Source organism: Simochromis diagramma, unplaced genomic scaffold (assembly GCF_900408965.1).
Source record: "Simochromis diagramma unplaced genomic scaffold, fSimDia1.1 OVJJ01000299.1, whole genome shotgun sequence".
Taxonomy (NCBI): Eukaryota; Metazoa; Chordata; class Actinopteri; order Cichliformes; family Cichlidae; genus Simochromis; species Simochromis diagramma.
This window is the reverse complement of record NW_024386795.1, coordinates 100,118-111,649: the sequence shown is the minus strand read 5'-3', so window position 1 is coordinate 111,649 and position 11,532 is coordinate 100,118. Positions and strand designations below refer to the sequence as shown.

General features: G+C 39.3%; 1 protein-coding gene across 3 annotated transcripts in view; it reads right to left on the bottom strand.

Moving 5' to 3' along the window:
* Positions 1 to 5,357: 5,357 nt before the first annotated feature.
* Positions 5,358 to 11,532, bottom strand: part of pacsin3 (protein kinase C and casein kinase substrate in neurons 3) — a 36,608-nt gene continuing 30,433 nt past the window's right edge. For all 3 annotated transcript variants that reach the window (XM_040024800.1, XM_040024799.1, XM_040024801.1), the window contains 2 exons: positions 9,220 to 9,380; positions 5,358 to 6,863 (listed from right to left, as the gene is read on the bottom strand). In XM_040024800.1, coding sequence (XP_039880734.1) covers positions 6,748 to 6,863; positions 9,220 to 9,380 — 277 coding nt within the window. In that variant the 3' untranslated portion in view covers positions 5,358 to 6,747. The remainder of the gene's footprint in view (positions 6,864 to 9,219; positions 9,381 to 11,532) is intronic.

Below are 11,532 nucleotides of genomic sequence, written 5' to 3'. Positions count from 1 at the left end.
GCAATACTCATTTGCACCATAAGATGGTACTTCTGTTAAACCATAGTAGCGAGGCAAAAAGCAAAACCTCTTGAGGAAATGAGCGGGTAACTAAGGCCTTTGTCATAGGCTTCAACACCAGTCAAAGACTTTCTGGTGAATGGTTTCTATAGGTTACTGGCAGTCACAATGAGGTCCTGGCCCAAAAGCTTACTTTGTGTTGCGGTCACTAGCAGAATGCTGCGATTGCCCAGAGTGTTTGCCAACATGTCTGCAAACTCTTGATAGCTAACCACAAAGTGGTAGTGAAACTTGGAAAAGTGTAACACAAACAGGAAACTGAACCCATTTATCTTTAAAGTAAAAGTTGTACGTAACCATTGAAACCAACACTTTTCAAGACGCAACATTTACGTCTTGAAGGTGATTGATTTCTGTCTGTGGTCTGCGTGACACTCTTTTACATTTTACAGCCACTTAGTTTAGGGAGTTTTTCCTTCCCACTGTCGCCAAGTGCTTGCTCATAAGGAGTTGCCTGATTGTTGGGGTTTTACTCTATATTGTAAGGTAAAGACCCTACAATAATATAAAGATCCTTGAGGTGACCGTTTTTGTGATTTGGCACTATATAAATAAAATTTAATCTTTAAAAAAAATTTGCGACTAGTTGGGGAGTGTTTGCAGACTTTTGTACAAACTGTACAGCACTGTATGCCTCTTTACAACCAATTTCATCTAGTGACAGCAACATACAGGAACAATTCCCCCACTAAAATCTAAACTTCAACAGCAGAACACGTCCATCCACATTTCAGCAGACCTGCTGGTAAAGCACTGCCCTGTTGTGGTCAAAGAAATCTTTTTCAAAAATTTGTGATGCGGTTGAATGGCATTGGTGATGTACAAGAGAACACCATTAGTTACTCACTTCCATTAAAACCACTAAAGATGGATGTTGCCCTTCGTTTTGTAAAATCCTGTTTTGACTGGAGTATTTTAAACATCCTCATCGTCTTGGCAATTTGAAACCAGACATCATGAGACGTCATCCCCTGTGGACTATTAGCGAAGTGAAGTATTAGAGCTAATATTAACTAATAATATCAGTCAATATTAACTATTTACCGATGTATTGGTATTGGCACTTATAATGCTCGATAAATTAAATGTAAAGTACCAACAGGAGAGAAACCCTTCAACCATTTAACTAGTGAGTCTTTTGAGTGTTGATATTCTGTAGTTTGTCCACCAGAGGGCACTCTGCAACTTTGGTGTTGACAGCATGTGTTTGGAGCGCCACAAACACAACAACCTGCTGGCCTGAGAAGAGTTGGGAGTGTAAACAAGTATATAAATAAACTACATGCAGCAAATGTTAGGGAAATTTGTTTATGCTTTGTTTATCAGAAAGAAAAATATCAGCAGGTATATCGGAATATCAGACTTTTAAATGGACAATATCAGAATTGGTATTGGTCTAAAAAAAAACAACAACAACAACTATATCTACAAAGAATGTTTCCACATGGGCTTCCCTTTGAGACCATCTTTTATCTACAGTCTATCAAAACCACAGTGGTTTCCGGTGCTGGGTCATGTCTTAAACTTAAAACATGAACCAGCACTGTCTAAAACTGATACATTTAAAAGTAGTAGTGATTTAAAAGTGTATTGGTCATGGCTGCAGTGGGTGTGTCCTTTGCATCATAGAACCTCAGAACTGGGTCATTCCTACCAGGTAAAGGAGACGTCCAGTAACTTTTCCACCCAAACGACAACTGATGAGCAGTGTGAGAGTTTTATGTAGTTCTCCTAATGTCGATTTTGCATTAAAGAGCTCAATCAAAGCTAAATAATGTTGACATTACATCAAAATCCCGTGACTATGAATCATTGAGTCTTTTTTTTTTATTTGAGCCATGCAAATCATTGCTTTGCAGTTAAATAACATGAAAAGATCCAAACATTTAGCCTTTTTCTTCTTAAAAACAGTAACAAATGTTAACTTTTTCACTTTATCTGATGTAAGTCACATCTACATAGCCTCATTTATTAATTTCTGAAAATATTTTTCGACATTAACCAAATTTGTTTTTAAACAAATCCTTTGCAGCTTTTTGTGGTGAATTATTTCCCATGAGTGATATAAAAGCAGTCACAAAGATGAATATTTCTGATTTCTGCTCATTAACAAAAAGTGAACACACTCTGAGAAATGGGAAAAATATCTTTTGGCAGGAGATCGCTGCTTTGAGCGTTTCTCAACAACCTTTTTGTTTCTGTGTCTGTCTGAAGTCAGATGTTGAATAAGAGATTTGACAGAAAACTAAAAACCGCTATCAAAACCAGTTTTGTACGGAAGTCTCCACGTGGACAAATTTCATCGCTGTGCAGTTTTGTTCTTCTTGGAATATGCCATGTATTATGAAAATGTAACATCTATCATTGTGAGATTTGATTTTGCTGTACAGATAAAATTTGTTGATTTAATAAAAATGTGTGCAGATTTTCATATCCTTGCCTCAGACAGAGTCCCTTTTTAAGACCAAATAAGTTACAGCTCTTATATGTTTTATGTTCAACACACAGTCACAGCTGAAGAAGCCTGCACGTTCCAAAAGGCTCAGAAACATGCTTTATGTCTTTATCTACACCACACTGCATTTCCACAGTGGGTCTTTTGTCCTGTCTCTCTTCCCCTACCCTCAGTTGTTTGTGACAGATGACTGCCCCTCCTTGAACCTGGTTATGTCGGAGGTTTCTTCCTGATAAAAGGGAGTTTTTCCTTCCCACTTTCGCCAAAGTGCTTTCTCATAATGGGTGGTATGATTGTTGGGTTGTTTGTTTTTTTATTGTAGGGTTGTTAACCTTACAATATAAAGCACCTTGAAGTGACTGTTGTGATTTGGTGGTGTATAAATAGATTTGAATGAAGACCAAAGATAAACATGTCCTCTGTGGCCTAACCCACTGGTTTATCACTCATTTTGCCTACAGCAAGAGCCGTACATGAAATGTCGGTCACTGCTGCCCAAGAATAAAAATTTATTACATGTAGTTTAAAGTAAAAATCTGTTTATTTGTAACTTTTCAGTACTAGGCATTACTCAGACGAATGTTTACTGACACAGAAGTGTCCTCGTGCCTCTGCAGAAGCTGACTGCTGTGACGCAGCAGAGAGAGGCTCATCCTTGCTCATCCTCCAACAGTTGACATCCAGTGTCAACTGTTGGAGCTGATCCTTCTGCTTCTAAAGAGGAGAGAGGGAGAGGGAGAGGGCAACAAGCCATTTCACAGAGACCTTTGAAGATGTGCCAGTTTACCACTCACAAGCCACTTCACTAGCACTGCATCAAGTGCTTTGCAGTCCGACTGGCAAGAAGTGAAACCTGCCAACAAAGTGCAAAACTTTGTTAAAAGCAAATAAAAATAGGTCCCTGCTGTATTCGTGAGGATAGTACATTTGAGTACCAAGTTGGAATCCCTTTTGCCTTCAGCCTTAATTGTGGCATTGATTGAACAAGGCTCTGGAAACATCTTTAGAGATGTTGGTCCAAGTGCCCACTCTCTTCTGCTTCCAGCTCGGCTAAAAACCTATCCCAACTGTAATGGGGATACAGCCTGTCAAGTTTGCCAATCTGTTTCAGGAAGGAAGTCAATCATTCGCACAGACAACCAAAGTAAAATCACTAACCTACACATAAGTGTAGTACTTAAAGGGAGCCCAGGACCTATTTGCCGTAAAGCGATGGCACTAACCACCCCACCTCAGCGTTAACCCACTCCCACAGCCATGTCACATGTGGTTGACTGATTACATATTTGTGTTAAACAGCTGAACAGGTGTAGCTAAGTAAGTGAGCACCGAGTGTATTTGACAGCCAGCTCAACAACAGTCATGAGTCATTGCAGGATGCTGTACAGCAGGGGTTAGGAACTCCAGGCCTCGAGGGCCGGTGTCCTACGGGTTTTAGATATCACTGTGGGTCAACACACCTGAATCAAATGATTAGTTCATTACCAGGTCTCTGGAGAACTGCAAGACATGTTGAAGAGATAATTTAGCCATTTAAATTAGCTGTGTTGGATCAAGGACACATCTAAAACCTGCAGGACACCGGGCCTTGAAGCTGGAGTTCCCCCACCCCTACTCTACAGCATCCTACTTATGTTTCATCTTCAAGTGAGCCACAGAAAAAAGACATCATTACAGTACTCCTAAATATACTTTGAATTTAATTTGAACACTTCTTTTATCGTGGCATTTTTGACAGGTTAGAAATGAAAATGGGTTACACAGGATTTTTTTATTTTTATTTTTTAAATTTTCCACATTTATGTCCAGGTTTTGGATCTTTGATGTGTTTATGTGCACTTATCTGGCACTGTCCTGCTGCAGCTTCACTGAATGAGAGGAGGGCATCGCAGTCTGACTGCCAAGAAGCGAGGCCTGTCGTAAGGGCGACACTCCAGCTTGTGTGGCAAGGACTGTTTCTGCTCATGCATTTGTTTCTGGAAGATTATATTGTAGCAAAGATTAGCTTTAGCCTTTATTAATATAACCTTTAACAAGGCTGTTGCTGACTACTGTCTGTGCCTTTGTGGAATTTTTTTTCCTGCAGATTTTGAATGCCTGTAATTTTAAGGTTGCTTTGATGTTTAGAGACTGGTGAATAAAGTGTATTTCATAAAGCGTAGAATTAGATTTTTTTTTTTACCTAATTACTGGTGATTATTCCTGATAACTCTGCTCTGGAAGGTTTGTCTGGGGCTCCAGGTGACCGCATTAAACAATGAAAACATCATCCATGGAGGGAACCACATAATGCTCCAGTGGCCGTAAAGGGTAAAGCAGAAGTTTCAGATCAAAAGAGTATTTTTTTTAAAGTCATACACGCAGACCGGTTTGCAGGATTTTACATGCAAAGCTTAGTGTTGTCATGACAACAGGGACAGCAGTTTGTGTTCTAGTTTCATTGTATAAGATGTATGAAGACACAAGCTGATGCTTCCCTGTGCTGAATTGTATTTGCATGTTTCCAGCCAAAGCAACAAGAGGTTCAGCAGTATGTGCTGCTGAAGAACCAACTTGTGAAAATGGGAAATCTCCCCAAAACTGGCGTTTCATCCCAGTTTTCTTTTCCTACATTGTTCCCTTCCACTCAGTTTCCCATTAACATGATTTGACACAGCACTCCAAACAGCCAGCCTTCTCAGCAATGACCTTCTGTGGCCTACCCTCCTTGTGCCGGTGATAAGATACTCAAAATGGAAATGCAATACTCTGAGATACTGGAGTTCTGATATTTGGGAGCTTTAAGCTATAATATGAGCATTTACCCTTTTGATGAGCACAAAAGATGTTCTGTGAAACATTCAGCTGTAGAAAGCTTTTTATTGTTGCTTCTCCCTGTAAGTACTGTATATGTATATGTTACAATTATGGAAAGAAAAAGAAAGAATCCACAGACCAATGTAGTAGATCTAATATCTTCTATTTTAGCATCTATGTGGGTTAGCTGTAGCAGGGATAAGATTAACAGGGAAAGAAGAGACTTCCTTGTATGTAAGACACAAATTTAAACATGAAAAAACCCCAAACCTGACATAATAAAAAAAAAAATTAACTTATTACTTTTTTTGTTTTTATGTGTCTGAGATGATTTTGCATTGTGATCCCAGCATAGCAAATCAGACTAGCAACAAAAAAAACATGTATAGATTAAAAAGACCCAGAGGTAACAGTCGACGTTACTGCTTTGATATGCTTAACGATTAATGGGGGGGGGGGGAGCAACTGTTTATCTGCAAACTCGCGTGACTTAATATGAAAAAAACAAAACAAAAAAACAAACAAAAAAAACAGCTGTCACATAAAAAAAGTGTCTAAAAAGTAACCAAAGCCCACAAATATCAAGCTAAATGAAAGCCAATCAAGTGCTGCCTGCATAATTAAATTTACTGTAATGTACCCGAAGTTTTAAAGGTTTTTTCCGTGTTTAGGAGGCCATGAGCCCATTATACAGCAGACAGCTGTAATCTCTCACTCAGAAAGCCGGGCAGCGTCGTGCATTTGCAGGCTGTAATTCCTCGATCAGAGAGTAGCGCAGTGCTGCACATATCCAGGGTGCAATTCAGTCAGACAGTAGGGTGGCGCTGTATATTTCAGACCTTATCGACTAAGGCACAGTCAGTGTTTAACTGGGTTTTATCATTTGAAACAGCAGCAGTCACCACAGCTGAGCAGAGAAAGCTGTGGAGTTCCTGGTGATGGCCCCTGGATGCTGGATCCAAGAAAACTCAAAACCTACACTGAAATCTTGTGAGTGAGCCAGCTGTAATGGCTGCTGCTCACCTCATCTCCACCCAGTCTTATTCTTTTTGGACTAAACGTGTGTTGTCCAATAAAACATCCCTTTAGAAAACAAAGATATGACAGAACAAACATGCATGTTTACAGTTTGTTTGGCAAGCCTCCGGATGCTTCTCTGCCTGAAGCTAAAGCTTCTACCAATCGACTGTGCCGCTGACGTCTTGTTGATTGAACAATCCATCACGAATAAGGAAACTTTTGCACTGGTTGAATTTACAAAAACATGCTTACATTTTTTTTTTTTTTTTCCCCCACAGTCAGCAACAAAAAAAAAAACAAAACAACCCAGGCTGTTTTCAAAAAAGGTGGGTCTACTGTTCAGCACTAACACCTTTTAGTTAGTCCTGGTATCTTGATTGCAGCGTTGCTATTGGGTGGCCATAGAGGGGGGGCCATCAGGACTCAATGACGTGCACGTAGTTGGCGGGGTAGAGGCCAATCTGGCCATTGCTCAGCTGTCCTTTACACCAACCCTGCTCGTCCTCTTCTCCCAGCTTCAGTAGCTCCTCCCCTGGAAGGATGAGAGTCAGTTTGGCTTTAGTCACGTTCATTTAAATGAATAATTGGATACTGACTGGATACGCCTGCAAAATACAAGCAAAACGCAGGACTTTGGCCTCCTGTTTAAAACAAGTTAAAAACAGGAAGGTAAAATCTCCCGTTTCCACAGCTATGAAGACCCTTATGGCTCTCCACAGCTGTGATTCTGCTCTACAGTACAGGACTTACAGAAGTGCAGTAACGCAGGATCTTTCCCCAGCACATCAATTTTCTGTAATTGTGCCTTCTAATGGAATTTAAAGGTTTTGTGTATTTTTTCACTTTATGTTGTAATGTGTTCAGTAAAAAGCTCTTGGAAGTTTGCTTGTGCGATACAAACAGGCTGGCTCTGACTCCCCCAAAAGTCGGGGACGAATCTTTCATGGAAATAAAAACCTCCCTACACAGCTGAGCTGAGCTGGGTTAAGCTCAGTGGTCCCATCAAGTCCCATTAGCTTGGTGAGAGTTACTATACACCACAGCAGCTTTAAACCTCTGTTATGTTTAACAACACGTTAAGCTTCATCTCAATTTTTCTCATTTCTGCACCTGCAGCAGAATGTGGGGTTTTTTTTGCCACTGGAAAAGACCAAAATAAAAAAAAAGAAGAAGAAGAAAAAAAAGAAAGAAAAGAAACTTTTTTTTGTTTGTCCTCCAAATATTTGCAGGTGTGCTTTACAGATTTGTAAATTTCTTATGTTTCTTATTCAATGTCAACTTGCAGTACACGATTTTCTTTTAAGTTTAGGAATTTTCCAGTGAATTCATGTTCAGATTTTGGAGATATATTATATACCTACATATTAATTTTGGGGGTCTTTTTGTCCGTCCCCTTCTTTCTTTTGATTATGTCCATTATTTATCCTCTATACTAAACGGAGTACCATTTGTCTGGTATACAGCAGCTTCTTTCCTCTTGACTGCGAGGAGTGTAAAGAGGAGGAGGGACGCAGCAAGATTTGTTACACCCCCGCTGTGAGGCTTTCTCCCAAACATTTTCTGTGGAGTTGCTTTAAATATAAAAATAATTCATGTTCAACCCCTGAGGATACACGGTACACACAGGTAGTCTCAGGCAAATTGACCTAGAGAGCAGTTGCAACCCCTCCGACAACTTCTGGTCACTAAGGAAAAATGTATTTGCCAACGAGTAGGCAGGTTGGCAGAAAACATTTCCCTTCAAAGTAAAGGTTGGGCTTTACTGCTGAAACTACATGTTTGAAAAGGCAGAACTTTTACTTTGAAGGTGAATGTTCTCCATTCCCAGTTAGCAGCACACTCTTCAGTTTCATAGCTGCTGGGAAGAGTGGTTGGCGTCTCCCATACAAATGACTAATGACAGCAGCAACCTGCTACCGGCCAAAGAAATGACAAGGAGATTTTTGCTGTAGTACTGTATGCCTTTTTACAGCTAGTTTCATCTAGCAACAACAAGCACCTTTTACTTGCCAACTGGTCTGGTGATATTTTTTGACCACTTCCTGCGTCACTGCGTGACTGACCCTGAAGTATTCCTTTCAAATCAATTAACTTAAAACAAATCAAACAAACAGAAGCACACATCCATTAACTATCAACTCAATATTTTGATATTCATTATTTTATTTCCTCTTCATTTACATTAGTTGTTTCTTTTTTGGGCATTTGGCTTTACTCAGCTTACCAGACCTTACAATTACAATCAGATTAGTCACTGAAAAGCTACAGTAATGCACTGTTAATATTTAGATGCATGTAGGCAAAAAGCTGAGCGTTTTATTTTCATGTGAAAGCTGGAAAAGTTAATTGTTCTACAAAATAAAAGCATTCCTGTGGGGTTCATTAAGTCTAATTTAAAAAAAACCAAACCAAACAAACAAAAGCCTGAATGTTTTCATTTCCCGTATCCAGAGATATGTGAGTGCTTTCAGCAAGCTTTGTACATACAACTTTTGTAATGACGATCCAACTGAAGCCACAGAAACATGGAAGAGAGTAGCACAAATCTACCCTCTTATGCTCAGAGAAGTAAACTTTCCTATGCATGTATACTTCTTTCTGTGGAAACTTAGATGGAGTCGTTCATGCATTAGTTTTATCAGTTCAAAAAAAGTAAGATGTAATGTGTGTGTGTTTATGCACCACTCTGTATTACACTCTTACTGCATTTGAGGATCAGTGTCAAACACCTTGTCTGGAACAACATGTTTGACACGAGTATGTATGTAGTTCTTAAGATGAGGCATCACAGGCAGAAAAACTAAACTTTTAATTAAATAAAAAATGTAAATACCAGCACTCTTCTCTGTGATGCCTTCCAACTAAAAAGCATTAGTAGGGGTTAATACCTGCTTTAAAGCTGAGCTCATCGGCTTCCTGGCCCGTGTAATCATAGAGTGCTTTGACTCGCACTCCCTCTACCTGCTCTTCTTCCTCCTCCCCGACGCCATTTACCGCCACCTTCTTTGGACTTTCATCATCTGACCAGTCTGATGAATAATCTTTCACCCTGTGAGAGAAGAGGGATAGAGGCGTAAAAAGTCAAGTTTGAACTTTTCCATTTGCCAAAAATAACACGAACATTTCCACAGACATAAGTTGGTATTAGGCAAATTTTCCCATTTTGAGTTTCCCCATTTTCCTGGCTTACATCACATGACTGAATTGAGGTGTTTCAGCTGCACGGCATCTCCTGGGAAACACCGCTTTTATCATCACAGATATAAAGGGAAGAGTAGCGCGTGGAAATGTCAGGCTCACAGAAGTCTGAGCTTGGAAAGCACCACATACAGATGTAAAATGTATGTATGTTATAGAAACACACACGCCCGCACACACATGTAGACTTGTAGAATACCCAACTATCTAGTCCAGTGATGTCTCAGCTTACCAAATGGACATTACACCAGTGTTATTATTAGAAAGGGGGAAGGATGGCTAAAAATAAATAAAAAATTGTGACTCTTACTTCCCTCTTTGTTGCTCTGTACTACATCCCTTCAAATGACAGCAGCAATAACAGCTACACTGGAAAGAACAGAGCTCAAAGCAAAGTGGTTAGGAGCCTTCCCTGTTAATTTTAAAAAAAAAAAAAAAAAAAAAAAAAAAAAAAAATCTCTTTATGCTTGTCTTAAGACACCAAAAAAACAAAAACAAAAAAACCCTAAAAAACAGCAAAATTATTATGACCACATATACATATATGTGGTACTGTAGTCCAACTAGATTTGTAGCACTGATATTGATTTTTCTTTTCTCTCTTTCTCGCTTTTTCTTTTTCAAAAAACAAACAAACAAACAAACCCATTATGGAGTACATAAAGATGAGCAGGTTTGCAATTCTTTTAAGGAAACATGGCTGTCCTGTGACATTCACACCGTCATGTTTCCACCTTTGAGACATCACACCAACTTAAATGAATTTCCAATGCCAAGCATTCACTCCTAAATGTATTGCTTTACATGTTGACCTGTCCCCAAACGGTGGGTGAGGTCGGGGTTGCGTGTCCCCACTATGTGACTGTATTAAAAAAAACAACAAAAAAAACCACACATTTATGTCCTCGCAACATGAGCAATACACGTGTATGCACGCACGCACGCACACAATGTTCTAGCTACTAATTAAGAGTGTCATCTATGTACAGGATGTTAACTCCTCAGGGTGACTACAAGGTAACAAGGAAAGTAAACCACATGCTGTCTTCTACCTCCGTCTCTGACACACACACAAACACAAACACACACACACACACACACCTGTGAGAGACATAATTGTAGTCTTGTGTTTAGTCTGCAATCAACAGCCCACAACATTCCATTTTAAAACTTCACAAAACCAACAAGCACAGCTCTCTCTTTAAAATTTTCTTAAAAAAAATAATAAAAAAAAATCAAGAAGTGTGTTTGTTATGTATTGATGCTGTGTATTCATGTGCATGTGCACAGCAAACACAAGCTCTTTATGTTCAGGTGGAAAATCTCTAAAAATTTACTGTATTGTTATTTTGTTCCAGTTGCAAGCACGTGTAGCGAGGTAAATGGCAAATGAAATTTAAGACACTTAATTTGCACTTCGCTGCACATGTGGTCAGATCACAGAAGTGATTACAATCCCTCTCATGTGGGGACTCCTGCAGACAGGGCAGATGTGGAAATGTATCTGCTAGAGCAGGGCAATATGACCAAAAATATTTATCACGATATACATTTGAAAATTTGCGATAACGATATAACTGACGATATAATTGACACTAGACAAAATACTTTACAACTCCACAACTTTATTAGTGCAAAAAACCCCATCAATGTATGTTCACTTAAACAAGCAGCTGTTTATGTGCATTAAAGTTATATAAAAATGTAACAGTGCAAATTCCTTGCTGACAGTTTAACCAAAAGGCATTTCCAGTGGAAATTGGCCGACATATCCTCAGCATAACCATGTATAATATCCACAAAACGTAAAAAGAGGTTATACACACACAATACGGTAATATTATGTTGAAGCACAGTACGTATCACTCCACGAGGCTCCTGCCTACGATAGCGGTAATGCTCCGACAATCCATCAAGCGGTGCAGCTTCGTAGCTTAGCAAAGTCGTACTAAAACATTTGAAAGATTTTCGAGTGCCGTGTACCACATAAAATCGTTTTGAGG